The sequence below is a fragment of the Perca flavescens genome, chromosome 15 (genome assembly GCF_004354835.1).
Source record: "Perca flavescens isolate YP-PL-M2 chromosome 15, PFLA_1.0, whole genome shotgun sequence".
In the NCBI taxonomy this organism is placed as follows: domain Eukaryota; kingdom Metazoa; phylum Chordata; class Actinopteri; order Perciformes; family Percidae; genus Perca; species Perca flavescens.
Window position 1 is genome coordinate 32,075,591 of NC_041345.1, and position 23,264 is coordinate 32,098,854.

Consider the following 23,264-nt stretch of genomic DNA (forward strand, 5'->3'; position numbering starts at 1 on the left):
GTTATACATTACAGAGCATTTTAATATGTCAGCAATATCTAAAAACATCTCATTTAAAGCTTACTATTCTGGGGAGAACAGATAATATGCTCTGATCAATCTTTATTCTCCATGCCAAGTAGCTCTTATCCTCTGGCAGAAGAAATGGGTATCCTAATGTAAACTAAATAATTCTAAACTATAGCCCTAATTGGGACCTACCTCAATTAAAACTTTAAATAATGTTGCTTGAGGCTGCAGGGAATAGCTTCATGATATGATGCATTAGGGTTGTGTGTTGCTCACTGTTTGTGAAAGATGAGCAATAGATTGTGGCTGTATGGTGTGCTTCAATCTGACTACATATCACTTTTTTTAATTGTATGTCATCTGTATGATAAAACAATATGTCAAGTGTTATTTGTGAAGCATTTGAACTCAAGGCAAATATCCCTCTGGGGACAATAAAGTATTGCAAAATGGTCCCTATGTGAAAATTAAAACCTTGTCATAGGACTATAGCAAACACATTGTTGGAAAGGTCTCAACCTGGAGAGGAACATATGTCAGTCTGAAGAGGATACATTACTCCTGCTTTGAAATATTGACCTCTGAACCTTGAACCCAGTACATGTATGAAGGCTTGTCATTTAGCAACAGAAGGTGCTACACACATAAAACCTGGACCTCAGCTATCATGTAGATATGGTCTCCAAAGTTTTTCCACTGTAAGCACTGTCAAATATGGTAATAAGCTATTTTCACCTATTTAACGATTCTATTTTTAAAATCTGATGACACCAGTGTGTTCCCCATCCCAAAAAACCTCAGGGTGTATCCAAAATTCTACACTACCAACTTCTACTTATGAGAAATATACCAATATATTTAAAAACTACAACTCCCACTATAGACGCGGCCCAGAATCTTACAAAGCTTGAGCACTTGTAGTTCTTCCGGGGTGGGTGGGAGGACGTGTTCGGCTTCATTCCGTTTCAGATTGATGCCGCCCGCCGGCCGGCCGAGAACACAATACATGAGACAAATACATGAAACTGTATTTTATTATTGATGCTATCTTTATTGTTTAACTCCTCAAATACAAAGTTAGACAAAAACACCAATATTACGAATATTATGTATTTGTATCTTTTATATCCGCTGAGCGGTAACGTCACTTCCGGATTCTTCAGCTGTTTTTTTTTAAACGTTATTACGATGCATAACTTACTGGAACAAAACTGAGCAACGTGTTGTTGCTTTTGACAAAACTACTGATTATATATATTTATTACATGGCTTGCTTATATTCTAATGTACAATGCGGTCTGTTATTTGTTATTTTCTTGATAACAGACCGTTGCTAAGTATAACACACCGTTGCCATGCATAACAGAGCGTTGCCATGGACGCAGTTCTGTTCCCTCTGGAGGAGAGCTATCAATAAATCCGCTAGAAGAAGATTGGCGTCGGGGTCCTGATCACCCCGTCGTTGTTGTAGTCGCTATAACAACGCTCTACATGATCCCTTACGTACATTGAAGCGATACTGCCGTTATAGCCCCGCTGATCGGTGTCTGATTCTGTGAATGAATGCCCGCATTGCATCGTGGGACATCGGCTTTGAATGCGCCCAGCTCGGCTCATATCGTAGCTTACTGTTCTGTCTTATTTACTGTAATATTTCACCGGTAATAAGACCGAAATAATATTATTAAAATAAAGAAATGCATACCATGATAACAGCTAAATACATGTTGAAAGATGTATATCTAATTTTAAAAATATCAATAAACAACAAAGCAATCCACCTTCCCTGGCCGAAATAGACCGAAATAATAACATTAAAAGAAATACATATAAACTGTGATAAGATCTGGTGAATAAATGTTGATTAAAACAGCGATTATTGGGCTAAAAATACCAATAATATCAAAGCTGTATCCAGCTTCTCTGCTGCAGCCGAGTGGCAGAAAGTTTCGTGCTGGGATTACGTAAGATGCTTCTCATTGAAATACATTAGTATAAAAAACGTGACCCCAACACGTAAATCTTCACAATAACGTAATGGTATCACGTTCTAATAGATTAAATTTCGTAATGCCAACACGAACTGACGTGAGACTGGGTTGTTAAGCCATGACCTTCTCTGCTTTAGATATGAGGACGTATTTCCTGCCACCACTAGGGGGCGCTAACTTATGAAACGCTCCTGTGGGTCGTATTAGAGGTGGGGGGGAGACAAACCACCCATATCCTCGGAGGGTTTGGAGGACTCATGGCCAGCGCCCTAATTCAGCAGTTACATAACATGTTCATTGTACGTGTCTTGGATATATTTATATTATTATGTATAGGCCTACGTATGTTAATAAGTGTTAATACATACTGTAAAATGGTCCTGTAGGGGGTCAAAGGTGACTCTGTTCAGATCAATCCCACAGCGAAGGGAAGTTTTACTGGAATTTAACTGGGAAAGACGAAGAAGAACTAGGTCACCCGTCAACCCATGAGTGTTGTTCAGGTTGATGATTGGCCGCCCGCTGTGACTTGGAAAGAAAGTGACAAGTTAAACCTCATTGTTGGGGTTGATTGGCAGATGGTTTACAGAGCTTAAGCTTCATTCAGAGCTGAGGTGTGGCCACATTTTGGAGGCTGAAGCCAGCGGGTGGGAACCAAGCCGCAAAGCCAAATAAGTAATCCAACCACAATCTACTGTTTCAAAGTGGCCTTTACAAAGACAGTGAACTCAGAATGCCCCAAGGGGACATGAGCCAGAGACTGGAACTGGAACTGATTGAATGTGAAGCTGCATGTTCAGTCAACTTTTCTTAAAAACAATGCTTAATGACTGATTGGTTTAGATATTTTCAAATGTGGAAAAGGGTTAGGATAGTCTTGCACTGCCGGCTCCAGTAGGGTCTGGCTACACCACAGATGCATTCTGGGATAGGAGAAAAAAAAACCTCTGGGTTGTTTAAATTTTTTTAAACCAAAGGTGCCCAAATTCTGTCATATGATGTCCCAAAATGGCCATGGGCTGAAAATAAATGTTTTTCATAGATAAAACTTAGGTAGCCGTAATTTAATTGGAAAATTTACCAACACTGTGCTTTACATTGCCATAAAACTCAGATTAAGTACTTTTTAGCTGCACAACAATGTACGTTTCGTAGTCATTATGGTTAGGAGTTTACAAATCTTTCAAAATGAGAGGATAAGCATGAGCATGTCAAATGCCATGGCGGGCCAAAACAAAGGGAGCACGGGCATAACTTGGTGCACGGGCCCCAAATTGGGTGGCCTTGCTTTAAACCAATCATCTTTGGCGTTGTTAAGCTCCGGTCTCAGGAAAGAACTTGTTTTGGTGGAGCATTTGCATCCCTCAAAAGAAAACACCTAATACAATATTAAATGAAGTTAACTGTTGACACAATACAGTAACGGGAGCTCTTACCAGTGTATCTCCATGCGTACTTCGTCCACAGCAATCCTACCAATCACTTCCAAAACCTCCCAGTTAGAGAGGAAATGCCCTAAACATGAATGCCCTCATCCTTGCATACCCCTCAACACTGCGCTACACTCTTGAGGTGTTTCAGAAACTTTTCCTATCACTGTAAATAGCTTTGTAAATCTCTACAATCATTCCCCAAAAGAACCAAACAGGCCTGACTTGTTGCACCGTCCACATCTTCTTCAAAACTTGACATTTTCAGCTTGTAGCATTGTTTAGAGGTTCAGGTTAAAGTTGCTCGATCCGACCGGAGTTTAAAGATAACTTAAAGTAAGCAGAAAGTGAGGGACATCCGTCAGAACTTCCGTAGGAGCAGGAACTGTCCAGCAAACAAACCATCATTGATATACTGTAGACACAGGGCCCTATTTTAACGAGCTAAGCGCATGCTGTGAAGCACCTGGCAAAAAAGGGTCTGTGCGCCGGGCGCCTGGTTCTAAAGGGTTGTTCTTAGTGTCTTCATTAATCAGAGGTGTGTTTTGGGCGTAACATGCAATCAACCAATCAGAGATCATCTACCATTCCCTTTAAAAGCCAGGCGTGTTTGGACCTTGGAGCATTGCTGTTATGATGGAGGATTTGCATCGTAATATGTGTGTGTGCTGCTGCGCGTCCCTGTGTGTGTAACGTGCGCTGTGCACGAGCCTAGGCGCATTTTACTAATTTGCTATTAAAATAACAATGAAATGCTGCGTTATTGACTTTAGACCAGGTTTTTGTTGGTCAATGGCGCGATCACTTCCCGCTGCCTCAAGATAGCAATACTCCCAGAATGCACCTGAACACACCTCCTTGTAAGACCAGAACATCCATACCCGGCCATAAGGTCATTTAGCATCTCTTCGTGGTCGTTTTGTCCTTTTTACTCGCTCTGCATCTCTTTATATCTTTGTGTCTCCTTGTGGTCCTTCTCAGCAACATTTTGTGACCTCTGACCCCCTGGACGTGGACCTGCCTTCCTACATGCCCCTGCCAGTAAGCCTTTATTTTTTTTAATAAATCCCTGAACAGATCTGTCTGCCTGCTTCATCTGCTTGGCAACACTTTTAACAAAAAAATTATGTTTCTTTGTGTCACCTGAGAAAACTAACCATCATGCATCTCTGCATTAACTGTTCTGAAAACATGGAGTGGGTATTCATTTCTAATCTGTGCAGGGAAAACAGGGATTGACGTCCAGAGGAGTTAATAAACATAAAGAGTCGTTTCCCGAAAGAGCCAAGCAGGCCTGCCTTATTGCACCACACATCTAAATTTTCTTGAAAACTTGACATTTTCAGTGTGTAGCTCGCTAGCTCGTAGTTTGTTGTTGTTTCATGAAGAGAACGGAGTTTGGGAACAGCAACACACAGATAGTGTGTCTCAAATCGCGCACTTCCCGTAGTGCGCTAAGGGAAGTGCACTTTGTACACTATGTACTTACTTGCATAGTGCGTAAAATGTAACAGGGGGAGTATTGTCTCAAATCGCGCACTGCCTTATGTACTTACCGGAAGTGACGATCAAAACATCTCAGTCCTCCTCCTTCTTCTTCTGTGAAATTGTGAATTATACCCAGGGCAGAGCATTCTCACCACCTGTTGTCACCATACATTTCTGCCTTGTTCATCAAAATGAATGTGATTGTTTTTATTGTTGCCCTCTGTTTTATGCAACCGTAAACATCCAGGTATGATGATATTCATGCTTTTGCTCTTAATTCATTGTAAAAAAAATAAATAACCAAAAATGGAAACTGCACTGTTAATATGATATAACATAGCATACATTAACGTACTGTAACATTACTACTAACGTTGGCAGCTTAATGTGTATTTACCAGATCACACACATCTAACGCTAAAATCGTCTGCAACAACACATGTAACGTTAGCTAGGTTATAACTGATTTGCCAGTGGTTAAACCAAAGAGCATAGCTAGAAGTACCGGTAACTTGCCGCTGTTAGCTAGCTAAGGTTAGCTAAAGCTAGCTTAATAGCACGTCAAATTACGATGCAAATAAACGTTATAATTCGCGGTAAAAAAATCATCACTGACTGCAAAATTAACCACACATACATAAAGATGTAAATATGTTAAACAAGTATAGCAAAAAGACTAATGTTGAACTTACATTTGGGTCTCGCTGTCGCGTATTCGGCCGCCATTATCGAAAGTTTTTCACCTTTTGTTAGCTACGCCCCGTCCGCTACGTAGCCAAGATGGCGACAGTTGAGTGTGGAAAGTGTCCATCGATCCACACTCAACTTTTTCACCGTTATGAGTGCACCATCCGGGTACTTGTAGTGCACTGCATTTACCACACTTCGACGAGTGACATTTTGAGTGTACTCAAATAGTTAGTATAAGTACAGAAGTGCGCGATTTGAGACACACCAAGAGAGAGAGGAAGAATTTATCCTGGAAACATAATTTCATTAATTCCAGACTAGGTTAGCGTTAACCTAGTCTCGCATGTCCAGACCTTCCTTCACAGCGCTGTGGAGGAAGGTCTGGCGAGTCCACACAGCATTCCTGGATAGGAGAAAAACGTGCTCTGGTTTATTTGCATTTCTTTAAACCAATCGTCTTGGGCGGAGCTAAGCGGCGGACAGAACCACGGTGCCTCTGCAAAATAGCAGCAAAGGTAGTTTTAGTCGTGCAACAGTGAGCTCAGATTGGACAGATAGTCTAGCTAGCTGTCTGGATTTACCCTGCAGAGATCTGAGGAGCAGTTAACCATAGTCCTCACAAATCCACCGGAGGTTAGAACGGCAAGACAAAGAAAGAGGAGGCCAAAAAGAACGACATCTGGCAGAATTTCCGATGGCACCGGAGCAGTCCCTGAAGTGGAGCATCGTGGATATAGACTAGGGTTACCCTGACTACCCTAATTATAAAGGAACTCTTTGTGACACCAAAGAACATAAATATACACAGAGAAACTTGTCAGTCACCACGTGGGTCCTGATGATTCAGGATGACTTCAGTTATGTCAAGTCATCTTTATTGTCAGTTCTGCAGCATGGGACAGACATAGAGAGCAATCAAAAATACGTTTCTTTGTGAGCCACGGTGCAAAAATGACACATACAAGAAGCATAATGTAAAAGATAAGAAATATATACAAATATAGATACAAAAAAAGATAAGTAATATATATATAGAATAGTTATACATTCAAAATAGTGCAAATTAAAGGCAAAACCCAACAGTATAGAAAACTAAAGATATTGAAAATGTGCAATATAGTAAGAGTTCCTGGGTGTCTTTTTTCAGTCAATTACATCAGTCCTTCCTGCTGATTTGACAAGATGCATAACATGGGTTTGAAGAGAGAGAGTGAGAGAGAGAGAGAGCGAGAGCGAGAGAGAGAGAGATCAGGTGTGCAGTTTGTTTCTACCTGCAGGTATTAAAGTTAATACATGAACTATTGATGCATGCAGAGACACAGGCGCCCACAAATGATGGCATCACTCAGAAATGAGTGTTTGGATTGACTGGCTGCAGGCCTGAAGCTCATATACGTGTGACAGCAGATTGCTGTACATCAATCAGACCCACTACCTTTTCATTCCTGGGATCAGATGTCACTCGGCTGCCAGATGAGCAGATTAACTCCAAACACACGCCTCTCAAATCACACTCCCTCTCATCACTCAAACGTGAAAACAATGCAACGTTTGTTTTCTTTGCAGAGTCAAAAAGAGACTAATGACATCTGAGAGAGGTCATCAATTAAAGATTCAATTCAATAAAGTTTATTGTATTTTACCAACCTGCAGCTCCAGCCCCGAATGTTTTCTCAAAAGCCCTGAATCTTTTAGATAAACTAGTTGTATTGTATTGGCATCATTTGAAACTAAATAACGCTCAAAGTTAAGGTCCTTGCACACTGAGCTCCAAATCTTTTGATTTTGTATTTTTGCTTAAAGTGATGAATTGCAGATTTTAATCCAGCTCTGTGTCTCGGCAGTGCATCCGCCAGACGACCCTAAGCCGTCTCGGCAAACCTCCACAGCTCTTCTTCATGGGAATAATGTGTAATTACTCATGCATTCATGTGTTCATCACATTACAGTTGCAGCTGAACTGGGAGCCTTGTGAGCGGACTGTTGGGTGTTTATTAGCAGAGTTTAAGATGGATTCAGCCTGCAAGAAAAAATGCAGTAGTGTTTAACTGGGAGGAAGTAGATTTTAGTAATATTTCTAAACTGCCAACTTTTCCTTTTGTTGATCTGATGTTTCAGTCTCTCTGGACCTTTATGTCAAGAGCGTATGTTTCTAGAATAAAAAGAACCTCAAAGACTTAAAGCTTCTTTGTATAGCACTTTAAAAAAAAAAAGTTTGCAAAGTGCTTTGACAGAGGAAACAATAGCACATTCAAATCAAATGACGGTATTCATGAGTAGTGACTTTTAAAAGCCGAGACAAAGAGCCTCGGGTTCAAACGGTTCCCACCGAGAACACAAACACATACCACAGCTGAGCCTTATCTTTCTGGGTATAACGCATGATATACGCTGCTGGTTACCAGGACAACACAACAAACCGACGCTCTCTCTCTCTCTCTCTGTGGGCAGCCGACGGCGTTTTCCCACAGCCTGCACCTGGAGCAGGACGCTGCCAGGAGGCGTTTCAGCTCCATGTGCTGACAGAGGAAAACAGCAAGGCTGCAGAAACTGGATCCACTGTTTCAGTGTGTTCACCGAGAGGAAGAAGTGCTTTTACCTTATTCTGAAGTTAAAGTAACAACAAAGGTGGAAGGAAACAAAGTGCATTGAGTAATCTAACTGAATGTAGTTTAAAGTTACCTGTACTCCAGTATTTCTGTTCTACAAAGTACTTTTCACTGCACATCCATCTGACAGCATCAGTTACTTTACAGGATAGTATTCAATATCATCAGCTCATAAATTATGATGTTACATCAGCCTGTACTTATGAAGCATCCATACATATTAATTGGTATGTATTTCACTATTCATTACTGTCAGCTGCTGACAGTACTGTCAGCAGCTGGACAAGAGTGTGAAGATCCTCATGTCCCTGAGAAGAAGTAGTAAAAGTTAAGGAGAAAAGCATGATGCTCACTTTTTGTCGGATAAACTCATCTGCATCGGCCTCTGAAGGTAATGTCACTTCACGGGGCTCTGTACCCGGCTCACACTCACCTTTTCTCGGCCAAATTTAACTGTAAAGACGCTTAACGTAACTGTCACGTGTTGTGCATAAGTTTTTGTATCATACGAACCATTTGATGAGAATGCGTTGGCAAATGCTACTTTCGAAAGGCTTTCAATGCTTTTTGATGCATTTTGGATGCCAAACCTTTTGTTACTCAGAGGTGGAAGAAGTACTCCGATCATTCTGTTGAGTAAAAGTAGTAATACCACAGTGTTACAAGTAAAAGTCCGGCATTAATTTTACTTAAAAGTGCAAAAGTGCATCAACATATGATTAAAGTAGCAAAAGTTACAGTGCTCATTCAGCAGATTGGCTTATTTCAGAATAGTGTATATTTTATTTATTGTTCATCACATAAAGATTGCAGGTGAACTGGGAGCTTTGTGAGCGGACTGTTTGGAGTTTACGATGGATTCAGCCAGTTTTTTTGTGATTGTTGCGGACAAAAATCCTTGATTATGCGGCACGTTTTCTTAAAAAATGCGATTAAATATGAGGGATATTTATGCAATTTTATGCAATGAAATATGCAGGAACTTGCAAAAATTGTGGGAACTTGCAAAAACTGCAGTTTGATGAAAAAGAGAAAAAAATGTGATTCCCCCCAACACCCTGCTTTTCGATGATGTTCACGGCGCGTAATTACGTCACTTCATTATGTTCCCATGGCAACAGGGGAAAATGGCTGCTCTTGTGTGAAGTAAACGCAACATTTTTCAACTTTCTGCTTAGATATATGTGACTTTTTTGCAACGAAAATGCGGGGATTATGAAATCATGCAAGCCCTGCATATTTTGCACGGAAATTGGCAATTTATGTGCCGACAGTGCGGCGTATTTGAAAAAATGCGTCCCCCGCATAAATATGCGGATTTTGGCTGATTATGCATTGAATTATGTGATTTTTCTGGAGGGACTGGTCTAATAATTTCAGCTGGAATTGTAGCCGTTATATTGTTGGCTAGTTTACTTTAGAATCAAACATCAGATTTTATAAACTACATGTGTTCTGTGTGCAGAAATCTGAATGTATAAAGTAACTAGTAACTAAAGCTGGAACAGATGAATGTAGCGGAGTAACTAAAGTAACTAGTAACTAAAGCTGGAACAGATGAATGTAGCGGAGTAACTAAAGTAACTAGTAACTAAAGCTGGAACAGATGAATGTAGCGGAGTAACTAAAGTAACTAGTAACTAAAGCTGGAACAGATGAATGTAGCGGAGTAACTAAAGTAACTAGTAACTAAAGCTGGAACAGATGAATGTAGCGGAGTAACTAAAGTAACTAGTAACTAAAGCTGTAACAGATGAATGTAGCGGAGTAACTAAAGTAACTAGTTTCTAAAACTGTAACAGATGAATGTAGCAGAGTAACTAAAGTAACTAGTAACTAAAGCTGTAACAGATGAATGTAGCGGAGTAACTAAAGTAACTAGTAACTAAAGCTGTAACAGATGAATGTAGTGGAGTAAAAAGTACAATATTTCTCTCTGAAATGTAGCACAGTAGAAGTAGAAAGTGGCATGAAAAGAAAAGAGTCAAGTAAAGTACAAGTACCTCAACATCTGGACTGAAGGACAGTACTGGAGCAGCTGACCCGCCCAGACTCCAGGGGATTAACATTTCCAATAACTTGACTAAAATAGAAGGAACTGGGGGGTGTGTCGTCCCCGCCCCTCACCTGCAGATCAGCCCACCTGAGCGTCTTTAAAAGAGACAAACTGCTCCGTCTCTCCTCACTCCTCTTCTCTTCTTCCCCCTGCACCGGAGAACAGACACAGCTCTTTAATCTCGCCATCATCATGACCATGGTGTACTCCTCCCGAAGCTCCATGGGCGGCGGCTTCGGCGGCGGTGGCTTCGGCGGCGGCAGCAGCTTCGGGGGTGGCGGCTTCGGCCGTGGCGGCAGCAGCCGAGCATCCTTCGGCGGAGGCATGAGCGCGTTCAGCATGGCAGGAGGAGCCGGAGGAAGTGGGGTCAGTGCTTTCTTTTAATGTTTTGTCCCTTTTTTAAGCTTTTGTTGCTTTTTTTTGTTTTTGTTTTATTTGTTCTAAATTTACCTCCTTGAATGCAAGTTCAAAAGCTGAATTTGAATATATTTTCTTCAATGGTCACAAATTTCAGATGCAAAAATGTAGAGCTAAAGAAATGGATCGATTCAGTGTCAACTTTAAATCAATCGGCAACTACTTTGATAATCTATTAATCAGTTTGAAGTGTCAAAAAAGTGTTTGTTACGGATGCGAGAAAAATGCAGAAAACTAAACTCTAAGTGAATTACAGGCACCTCAACGTATTTACTTATCAAAATTTCAGATGAAAAGTTGAGGCTCAGTGTGTAGGGACCTTACTTGAACACTGTTTCAGATTGGTTGACCTTGATTACTCCAGTAACTGTCACCTGTTTATTTGCTTTAGTGCACCTACAACTTTTACTGTAACTTCCTGAAGAAAACTGGATGCTGAAAGGCGCTGAAGTGATGTTTTTAATCTGATCCTTCTCCGAATGTGCCAGATGTAATGAACACATTTTGCCTTTTTTCTAAAAAAGAATGCCTTGGATTTGTCATATTTCTGTCTCTGCCTTGCTTCCACAGGTTAGGGTTTCCCAGGCCAGCAGGAGTTTCTCTGCCGGTGGCGGCGGCGGCTACGGCTTCGGTGGCGGAGCAGGTAGTGGTTTCGGCGGGGGTGCAGGCTTTGGCGGTGGTGCAGGCTTCGGCGGGGGTGCAGGCTTCGGCGGGGGTGCAGACGACAGCCTCATCGGCAACGAGAAGTTCACCATGCAGAACCTGAACGACCGCCTGGCCACGTACCTGGCCAAGGTGGCAGCGCTGGAGAAGGCCAACGGCGAGCTGGAGCTGAAGATCAGACAGTTTGTGGAGAGCAAGGTCGGCCCATCAACCAGAGACTACAGCGCCTTCCACGTCACCATCGCAGAGCTGCAGGGGAAGGTGAGGAACAGGGGCAACATGGGAAATGGTGTTCAGGATCAACCCGTTCTCACTCCCAACTCGTAAAATACTGACGCTTGATCAGTGTCTCTCAGCGTCAGATACGGACACAAAAATCCTCCTTTAGCGTCTGTATGGAACACACCGGGCAGAGCAGCAGCTCAGCAGCACTGTAAGATGAGGTAGTATTAAGAGAGACAACGGTAGAGAGTAGTATGTAGAGGGACAACAGTAGAGAGTAGTATTTAGAGAGACAGCAGTAGAGAGTAGTATGTAGAGAGACAACAGTAGAGAGTAGTATGTAGAGAGACAACAGTAGAGAGTAGTATGTAGAGAGACTACAGTAGAGAGTAGTATGTAGAGAGACAGCAGTAGAGAGTAGTATGTAGAGAGACAACAGTAGAGAGTAGTATGTAGAGAGACAATAGTAGAGAGTAGTATGTAGAGAGACAGCAGTAGAGAGTAGTATGTAGAGAGACAACAGTAGAGAGTAGTATGTAGAGAGACAGCAGTAGAGAGTAGTATGTAGAGAGACAATAGTAGAGAGTAGTATGTAGAGAGACAGCAGTAGAGAGTAGTATGTAGAGAGACTACAGTAGAGAGTAGTATGTAGAGAGACAGCAGTAGAGAGTAGTATGTAGAGAGACAACAGTAGAGAGTAGTATGTAGAGAGACAACAGTAGAGAGTAGTATGTAGAGAGACAACAGTTGAGAGTAGTATGTAGAGAGACTACAGTTGAGAGTAGTATGTAGAGAGACAACATTAGAGAGTAGTATGTAGAGAGACAGCAGTAGAGAGTAGTATGTAGAGAGACAGCAGTAGAGAGTAGTATGTAGAGAGACAGCAGTAGAGAGTAGTATGTAGAGAGACAGCAGTAGAGAGTAGTATGTAGAGAGACAGCAGTAGAGAGAACAGAGCGTCAAAAAGTTTGCCAAGAGTCCCGACCAAGCGTGTCTAAATATGACGCCAAAGATCAAAGATCACTTTCTGATGCCATGGGAGTGAGAATGGGTTGTCAGGGTTGTGTCTGCAGTTGGAGCTCCAGTCCAGGGACTCTCCGTCAGTTAACAGAGGTTTTGTCCTTGGAAAAATGTAAAGAAAATGAACAAACTGATCCTAACCATGGCAGCTATCAACTTCTATAAATCAAAAAAGAAATAGAGCTAATCAAGAAAAGTCATAATTTTGGTGAGTTTGTCAACAAAACACGGGGTCATGCGGTGTAAGGGCCAAAGGAAACTCTCAATCAAAACATTCCTAAAATGATGCTCTTGCATTTTCAGTTTATTGTAAATCAAAAAGATTTCTAAAATGATGGTCTTGCATTGCCTGGAGTCGTGAACTGATTGGGGGACAGGAAATTACTTCAACATTTTTTTAATTTTGTTGTTAACTTGGTTTAAAAAAGAAGGAATAAAAAGAAAGACATAACTAAATATATGTTAAATACATCTGAAGACAAAGTCCTAACCATCACATTAAAGCAATACAGATGAAAAGAAATAACTCAAGTATAACAAAGTGGTTTTGTCTTGAAGGCAAAGTATTTTGGAAGAATGTAAAGTAAATGTAAGGATTTTCTCAAGATAACAAGAAAATTAGCCAACTGAACTTAACCATGGCAGCTCTCACCTTCCATAAATAATGACAAGAATTAAAAGCAAAGAAAGTGAACAACTAAAATGTATTACAGACATCTAAATTAATGCAATACATCAGGAAAAGACATAACAGTGGAAGTCAAAAAGCAGCCAATGAATCCATGCAATAAATGACTTTATCTTGAAATATTTTAGCAAAAACATCAATCATTCACTCATGAATTAGCACACCAAATAAAGGAACGATCAGGGAGCCAGCTGTGTAATTTAAGGCAGTGAGAAGTGACTCAGAGCCCCCGGTGATCGGATGGATGTTGCTGGATAAAAATAGCACGACCACACCTGTTTGGAAGGGATCCAGGTGAAGCTGCCACGCCTCAAACACTCAAGCTGCTGCACACACAGAGACCTGAAACATTTTTACAGCACACACCCCCCCCGCCCCCACAAAAATTGCCTTTATAGGATAAAGCCAACATACTCCCTGGAAATATTCAAACATCATTTTTTATTATATATGGGGGATATAATTTAAGGGAAGAGTTATTTTTAAAACATCTTTGTGTTCGTACTACGTTAAAGACTTCTGGTATTTATTATCGTTAAAGATATGTCCCGGTAAGACCTAGTTTAAAAAAACAGTACAAAAATAGGGTTTTCATGAAATACAAGAAGAGTTTGACTAGGGTTTGACTATTACAGATTTATTTATGTTTACTTACATTACTTATTTTTTATGGTCACTATATACGGGAAGGTAAAATGTGTTTTCTTTGTGGTGTGTAAATATACATATTGGAAGTTGTAAAGAACGTGTGAACCCTTGTGTTGTCTTTCCGTCGACCGCGTAACTTTTTTCTTGGTTCAAATTTAAAATGAAAATGTAAATGTTTTTTTTTCGACACTTGTCACTTTACCCGATGCAGGCTTGATGTTTTCCAATGTTTTCCTGTCTGATGATGAAAACGTCTTCACGCTGTTTTCAGATTAAGGATGCCATCCTGCTCAGAGGGACGGTCTCGCTGAGCATCGACAACGCCCAACTGGCTCAGGACGACTTCAGACTCAAGTCAGAAACTCTTTGTCTTTTTCTCCTCACACAAAAACACAGCCAGCCATCACACAATCAATGCAAAGGAACGAGTGAATGAATCATTCTGACACACAATGTTTCCAAGCTAAATGAAAGAGCAGATAGCAGCAGGACTTTCTGCATTTAACCAATTTTCACTTCAATTCAAATTTATCAAAGTTTCTAGATGAGACGTTTGGGTTTCTTTCAACCAATTTCTCCCAAAATAACATGGATGGTTCCACGCTCTTCACAAGTGAAATTAAGGATGAGATCTCTACTCCCATTGAATTCTGGGTGTTTTATAGCATTATCCTGACTAAACTTTGACATATCTGTGACTGCCCATTCATTCATCTGATCTTAACTATTAGTGCAAATCATTCATAGTTTCTGCCTTTTTTCTAACACAAACATTAGATAATTTCATATAAATGAGATTTATTGACCATAAATTAAAAAATAGGTTTAAAACTAGTGTTAATAAATGTGTTGTAGTGGTAAATATACTGGTGGTAATGGGGGAAAAAAAGTGTCAAACATTGAAAAAAGTGCCAAAAAAAGTTGAAAAACAAAACCACCAAAAAACGTTGAAAGAAGCAAGCAAAACGTCATAAAAAAAAGCAGTGTTCATTTTGACTTGGGAGGACAACACAAGGGTTATTATTATCAGCAGCATCGCTCCCTCTGCTGGCTCTTTTGTAGAATGCCATTTCCTGCCAAAATACAGACAATTCAACTGACAATATCCAATGCAAACATGTAAAAACAATCAGTCAAAGTTAAATAAAATTGATAAGATTCTGAGTTTGAAAAACAATTTCAAAGCCTTTTTTTTTTTTGTGAAAAGGTTTAAAGTTTCTGAATAAGTTGCAAAGATTTCATAGTTTATGAAACGTTTTGAGAATGTCTAAATTGAAATCATACCAGGCTGAACTTCATACTTGTAACTTGTGGTGTCTCAGCTTTAATACAACCTTTTGAAAAAAAAACTAAATCGGAAAACCTTTTCTTTAAAGTTCAACAGTTTTTGAATGCTCCTGTTCGTTTTACTCGTCGAGTTATTCTTTGAAAATTCTTCATGTGATTAAATTATCTGAGCTGTTTTTAAGGTTTCCTGTTTATTTGTCAACAGAACTTTAGCGTTGATATAATTTCTGTCCAATTTTAATTCAGACTAAAAATGTTGGTTACACTTTATTTGAAGGTATTTACATAAGAGTGACATGACACTGTCATGAATGTGTCATAAACGTTTATGACATAATGCTTATTTTAGTAAGTGATATTCGTTTTTTGTCATGACAAGTTATGGTTAGGGGTAGGGTTAGAGTTAGGGTTAGAGTTCATGTGTCATGACTGTGTCATGTCACTCTTATGTAGATACCTTCAAGTAAAATGTTACCAAAATGTTTTCTACATTCACAAACAAGTTTTTTTCACAGGTTCATTTCCAACGGCGTTTTAATCTGGATATCTCTGTCTGTTTGACTGTAATTTGATCCAATAATAAACCGTGCAGGTTTGAGAACGAGCTGTCGATGCGTCAGTCGGTGGAGGCGGACATCGCCGGGCTGAAGATGGTGCTGGGAGAGCTGGGCGTCGCCAAGACCGACCTGAGCATGCAGATCGAAAGCCTGAAGGACGAGCTGGTGACCATGAAGAAGAACCACGAAGAGGTACCAGCATTTCACATTTAAGTTTTTGATCACAACTAATCTAGTCGCGCATTGCCAGCCCCGTCTCTACAGCTACACTAAGGTCTGGCTACACAACAGATGCATTCTGGGATAGGAGGGAAAAAAAACGCTCCGGCTTGTTTGCATTTCTTTAAACCAATCCCAGTCATCGTGGGCGGCGCTAAGCATGGGACGCAGCTAAATAATTTCAGGAAAGAACTTGTTCTGGTGGAACATTTGCACCCCACAAAAGAAAACTCCACATCCAATATTAAATGAAGTTAACTGTTGACACAATACAGTAACGTGAGCTTTTTAAATTACTTGATACATGGTTAAACCTCATTGGCTCTTACCAGTGTATCTCCGTGTGTACTTCGTCCACAGCAATCCCACCAATCAGTCTCAGAACATCCCAGTTAGAGAGGAAATGCCCTAAACATATTCTCTGTAAAGCTTTACAACCATTCCCCAAAAGAACCAAGCCTTGTTCTTCTTCAGAACTCAATATTTTCAGCGTGTAGTTTTGAGAACGGGAATACACAGCTTTATCCTGCAAAATGTACTTCTGTTCATCCAGACTAAAAACGTAAATAACATACAATATATCAACATGAAACTTTCCCAGATAATCACTGACATTAAAGCAATTCTTTTTTGTATTTTGTATTTAGTTTTGTTTAAATGTGCAAATGAGGCATTACCATTACCTTAAGTTAACTTTTGGTGAATTTAGGAGAAATCTACAGACACAAATAGACAAAGTGTAGTCAAATAAAGGTTGTCTCTGTCAGGAAATGTGAGTCTTGGACACAAAAATGCAGAGTTGAGGTAATTTATTAAAGAAAAGACTTACAAAGTAAGGTGTCCTGAGGAAGGTAGGCACAAACGAAGATAAACCAGAAGACATGACAGGGGAAAAACAACCAGGAAGGAGCGACAATGAACCGACACAAGACAAAGACAGCACAGAGACGAAATACACAGGGTAATGAGGGTGAAACAAGGGACAGGTGACACGAGGGCTCAGGGACAGGTGAAACACATAAGGGCGGGGCAGACAATCAAAAAGGTGGGAAAACACAAGGCAGGAAGTAAAACAAGACATTACAGGGGGCAGAGAGAGAGAGAGAGAGAGCGAGAGAGAGAGAGACTTAGAGAATAAGAGAATAAAACAGGAAAAACTACAACAGAAACCCAATATGGTGACAGTCTCCCCACCAATCTGAAAGAACACATGAAGTGTTTTTGCCTGTAGTGTGTCTCCTTAATTGTAACATTACATCCTCCCTCCTCCTGCAGGACCTGATGTCCATGCGCACTCAAATGAGCGGTCAGGTGAACGTGGAGGTGGACGCCGGTCCGCAAACCGACCTCACCAAGGTCATGGAAGAGATGAGAGAACACTACGAGATGCTCGCCGCCAAGACCAACAAAGAGCTGGAGTCCTGGTTCCAGTCCAAGGTGGGAAGGCTAAAGCCCCTGGCACACCAACCCGACAGCCGACCGTTGGCAGAAAAGGCAGTCGGACTGATCAGTCGGCTCCCCAAGTTTGTCCAAAAAGTAGCCTACCCCGGAATACACCGAAGCGACGGCGACTTGAGCGCACGTTCTGCGTGTGCACGAGACGTAATACATCTCTATAACAGCAGGCGGCGCTAATCTGTATTGTCGCCCAAAACATGAAAACCGGCAGCTGATTGGACGAATGTGTCACGTGGGTCTGGCTGCTCTCGGATTTTTCAACCGGGCTTAATGGCAGAAATCTGTTTCTGAAAACATTTTAAGAGAGAAATAGGCCATACAGCTGCTGAATCTGTCTTCATTTCAGATTGACAAAGGTCAATTTAAAAGATTTTCGTCAGATTTTGAGAGGCTTACGCGCTCATCCCGCTTGTCATTTCCAGGTTAGCACTCCACCAATCAGATTGGTCATTGAGTCCGACTGCCCGCCCTCCAACCAAGCAAGTCAGGTTGGCCAAAATTAAAGCCGCCAGCTCCTCCGACGGACAACGGCACGGAACAAACCAAACAGACTTGAGTCACTGACCTCGCCAGATTATCCGACGGCCGATTATCGGGTTGGTGTGTCAGCGCCATAAGATTCTGCTAAGAGTCTGAGCAGGGGCGATTTTAGCCCTTTTTTAGGGGTGCTTTAGGATACCTAAATTTGATCCCGGCACCCCTAAAAAATAATTGTTAAAAAAAGAAAGTCTGTGTTTGACAAGCTCTCACGAGATCAGTTGTTGAGCCACCTAGGACATTGCAGTTTCAGCTCAAAATGCACATCCACACATCCAGCCGAACATTTGTCAAAATCCCACAAATCTCTAATTTTCTAAAATTATTGATATACACACACACACACACACACGTTGTAATACTACCTCGCCTTTTAATGGCTCAGCATTAACATTTTCAAGTAATGTGTCTTTCTAGTTCCTATACCATGACGGTCCAAAATAATGTTAAAATGCACAGTTAGCAGTATTTAAAAAAGAAATATTTTAAAAAGGGTGCCAGGCACCCCTAAAGCTGTGATCCCAGAATCCTCCCTGACTCTGAGTATTGAAGAGCATGCTCAGGCTTGCTAACCGCATCTCTTCTGACAGGCGATTTAGAGTCCCTTCATTTAGACTCAACAGGCTAAAGAAGTCTTTTATACAGCACATCAGTCTATCCTTATGCTAAACCAAAATCAAAGTGTGCTGCCAATTAAGATCTGTATCTGAGGATTTCATGAAACGTATTTCTCTGTCATGACTGTTGATTTGTTTTCATCTTTTTAACTATGTGTGTAATTGTTGTCTAACTTTGTGTGTACTCACAAGCTGCTCGGGAATGCAAAATGAATTTCAGTGTCAAATGATAATAAAATTGTATCATATCGTGAAGATGTAAGTCAACGAAGATGTTTTTGTTTTCTGTCTTTTGATGACTTCCTCTCTCTCCTCCTCCTCCTCCCAGTCGGAGATGCTCAGTAAGGAGGTGGCGACCACAGAGATGACGATCAAATCGACGGTCTCGGAGGTGAAGGAGGTGAAGAGTCAACTTCAGGCTCTGGAGATCGAACTCCAATCACAGCACAGCATGGTGAGAGCACAGCGCTAACTGTTACTAATGCTTAGTTAGCATGCACTGACTCTCGATCAAGCCCGCTTTTTAATAAGTAGTATATTTTCATTATTATTTATGGTTTCAGGTCAACGCATTTTTTTTAACAGGTTTTGTATGATGTTGTATGAAAACGTATGCGCAACAATTCGTATGATCCATCCATCCATCCATCCATCCATCCATCCATCCGTCTTCGTCCGCTTATCCGGTGTCGGGTCGCGGGGGGAGCAGCTCCAGCAGGGGACCCCAAAGTTCCCTTTCCCGAGCAACATTAACCAGCTCCGACTGGGGGATCCCGAGGCGTTCCCAGGCCAGGTTGGAGATATAATCCCTCCACCTAGTCCTGGGTCTTCCCCGAGGCCTCCTCCCAGCTGGACGTGCCTGGAACACCTCCCTAGGGAGGCGCCCAGGGGGCATCCTTACCAGATGCCCGAACCACCTCAACTGGCTCCTTTCGACGCAAAGGAGCAGCGGCTCTACTCCGAGCTCCTCACGGATGACTGAGCTTCTCACCCTATCTCTAAGGGAGACGCCAGCCACCCTCCTGAGGAAACCCATTTCAACCGCTTGTACCCTGGATCTCGTTCTTTCGGTCATGACCCAGCCTTCATGACCATAGGTGAGGGTAGGAACGAAAACTGACCGGTAGATCGAGAGCTTTGCCTTCTGGCTAAGCTCTCTTTTAAATCCACGACGGTGCGATAGATTGAATGCAATACCGCACCCGCTCGCCCGATTCTCCGACCAATCTCCTGCTCCATTGTCCCCTCACTCGCGAACACAACCCCAAGGTACTTGAACTCCTTCACTTGGGGTAAGGACTCATTCCCTACCTGGAGAAGGCATTCCATCGGTTTCCTGCTGAGAACCATGGCCTCAGATTTAGAGGTGCTGATCCTCATCCCAACCGCTTCACACTCGGTTGCGAACCGATCCAGTGAGTGCTGAAGGTCGCAGGCCGATGATGCCATCAGGACCACATCATCTGCAAAGAGCAGCGATGAGATCCCCAGCCCACCAAACTGCAACCCCTCCCCACCCCGACTACGCCTCGATATCCTGTCCATAAATACTACAAACAGGATTGGTGACAAAGCGCAGCCCTGGCGGAGGCCAACCCTCACCTGAAACGAGTCCGACTTACTACCGAGAACCCGGACACAGCTCTCGCTTTGGTTGTACAGAGATTGGATGGCCCTGAGAAGAGACCCCTCACCCCATACTCCCGCAGCACCTCCCACAGTATCTCCCGGGGACCCGGTCATACGCCTTCTCCAAATCCACAAAACACATGTAGACCGGTTGGGCATACTCCCAGGCTCCCTCCAGGATCCTTGCGAGTGAAGAGCTGGTCCGTTGTTCCACGACCAGGACGGAATCCGCATTGTTCATCCCTCAACCCGAGGTTCGACTATTGGCGAACCCTCCTTTCCAGCACCTTGGAGTAGACTTTACCAGGGAGGCTGAGAAGTGTGATACCCCTATAATTGGCACACACCCTCTGGTCCCCCTTTTTAAAAAGGGGAACCACCACCCCAGTCTGCCACTCCTTTGGCACCGTCCCAGACTTCCACGCAATGTTGAAAAGGCGTGTCAACCAGGACAGCCCCTCCACACCCAGAGCCTTGAGCATTTCTGGACGGATCTCATCAATCCCCGGGGCTTTGCCACTGTGTAGTTTTTTGACTACATCAGTGACTTCCGCCTGGGAAATCGACGACAATCCCCCATTATCCTCCAGCTCTGCCTCTAACATAGAGGGCGTATTAGTCGGATTCAGGAGTTCCTCAAAGTGCTCCTTCCAATTCGTATGATATCGTTTGAAATTAGGAGATGAAAAGAGTGGCTAAGTTATAGCGTCTTTACAGTTAAGGGCTTCACTGTCTGTCTCCCTGTAGAAAGCGTCTCTTGAAGCCACACTGGCCGACATCCAGGGCCGCTACGCCATGCAGCTGAACGGATACCAGATGATGGTGAGCGGTATGGAAGAGCAGCTGGTGCAGCTGAGGGCCGACCTGGAGCGACAGGGACAGGAGTACCAGATGCTGCTGGACATCAAGACCAGACTGGAGATGGAGATCGCCGAGTACAGGAGGCTGCTGGACGGAGAGGCTGGTGGCAGCGGCGGCGGCAGCGGCGGGTGAGAAGAGATCAGAGATTCAATCCAACTCGGGTTTCATTCATCCAAGATACCAAACACTAGATATGTCTAACTTCCTGTCTCTCTCTCTCTCTCTCTTAGATCGACAGGTTTGTCCTCTTCCTCCTCCTCCTCCTCCACCGTCATCAGCAGCAGCACCACCACAGTCGTCAAATAAGTCATAGAGGAGAAAAATTAATCTTAGCCACCATCTGAGACCAATCATACATCTTACGTCACTTAAACACACATTTGGTATCTGATTTGGGGTCTATTCTTAATCTAAACATTGATGCATTTACATCAGTTGATCATTTACATGCACATATAATATTCTGTTTTTTGTCCTCATTCTGAAAAAGACAATGTCCCTACCTAGCTGTTTCCACGGCTATAGCAAGTCAATATTCCACTAATGCATACATGCCGCCGTACAAAACAGGATAATAAACTAACAGCTACCATAATGGTCAAGTAGCTGTGTTTCTCCTTACTTTTGGCCATGCATCTCTACCAAAGCCCTGCAATTGGTCGGCTGGTTGGTTTGTGTTCAACAACCATAGCAACGCACTGAGCTGACCATACGGCGTAAACTAGCGAGAGGCTGTAAACTAGCGAGAGGCCGTAAACTGTCACAAACTGCGGTAAAAACCCTAATTGGGATGCAAATTCTGAATGTGCTGTGTACATGTCCAAAAGAATGCTTGTAAAACCTGAATGATGCCGGCATATCACATGGAATATGCTGTTTACATGACCTGTATCAAATTTGTGTAATTAGTGTGCATGTAATACATATCAATGATATCAATCATTGTGTGATACTTTGGGTCAGGGACAACTTTAATCCCAACAAAGCTTCTGTCTTCCTCAAGGAATAAAACTCAACTAAACTCAACCAGACGTGTCTGAATGTTTCTGAAACAGCAGTTTGACAAAAGAAATATCAAGTGAAGTAACAACTTCCATGTTTCCATAGCTTCTCATGTCAGGATGTGTTTGGAAGACGGACCTATAAAATTAACCTGTACAGATGTACCTTATAAAGATGCCACTGGGTGAATATTCAGGGTAACATAACAGAAAAGTTTGATAATGAGGTAAAGAACCACCCTTTGAAAAAATTAAGACAAAAATAGACACCTAACACAAATTAGAATTTTTGTTTTCATCCTATTAGACATATTTGTAAAATGGTTTCATAGTTAACTTAGGAATTCTTGACATTTGACTTTTTGGATAAACAATCTAATCAGTTCATCCTTGAGTCCAAGTGGACAATTACGCCAAGTTTGAAGAAATTCCTTCCAGACGTTCGAGGGATATCGCATTTTGTTTTCAGTTTCTCTAAATCACAAAATCGTCTAAATAGGCAGATGTATATTCACGATGAGGTTTATTTATTGGCGGCATCAACACTCAACAATATGTCCGAGGGAAATTTTGGACATTATTTTTTCTAAATTACATTGAGTGACATTCATCTTGGATTTTAGTAGAACGCAGGCACCCAGGACCAACAGAATTGGGTCATATATTCAACATTAACAGAATACCATCTTTTAACCAAGAAAAAAAAGTCTCTAGGTCCATTTTAAAAGCTCCTAAACGCAAATTTTTACTGACATTTGGTATACAGGCTGACTCAAATGGCAAAAGTCTTACCATGGCAAATATCGTGTTGACCCAATTGTCCCTGGTTTCCAGGGGAGATGTGCACATTGACTTACCCTGGAAACGAGCAATCTGAGGCCCATACATACATCCCAACCACCACGCTGGTATTCCTAGTTGGGGAAGGACATTTGGGAAGAATTTTGTCATTTTTAATTTTTAGCCTTCCCTAAGGATATGGGACAAGTGTAAGGCTTTTTAATGCGGCATTTTGTCCTTCCAAGTGTCCTGAAAACACCCGTCTGTCCCAGGGAAAGATAAGAAGAATTCTGATATTGCAGGGGCACATTTATATTTATTTGTTTGAATTATTTTAAAGATTGATGCAGCTAAAAGCGGAAACAGGGTCTGTTGCATACTGCCCTT

At 41.9% G+C, this 23,264-nt stretch overlaps 1 protein-coding gene across 1 annotated transcript; it reads left to right on the plus strand.

Moving 5' to 3' along the window:
- The first annotated feature begins 10,420 nt into the window (after positions 1-10,420).
- Positions 10,421-22,122, plus strand: LOC114569048 (keratin, type I cytoskeletal 13). The gene is made up of 8 exons (XM_028598834.1): positions 10,421-10,639; positions 11,261-11,614; positions 14,203-14,285; positions 15,811-15,967; positions 17,270-17,431; positions 18,935-19,060; positions 20,983-21,224; positions 21,327-22,122. Exons 1-8 carry the CDS (start codon positions 10,466-10,468, stop codon positions 21,400-21,402), a joined length of 1,374 nt encoding a protein of 457 aa, XP_028454635.1. The 5' UTR covers positions 10,421-10,465; the 3' UTR covers positions 21,403-22,122.
- Positions 22,123-23,264: the final 1,142 nt, after the last annotated feature.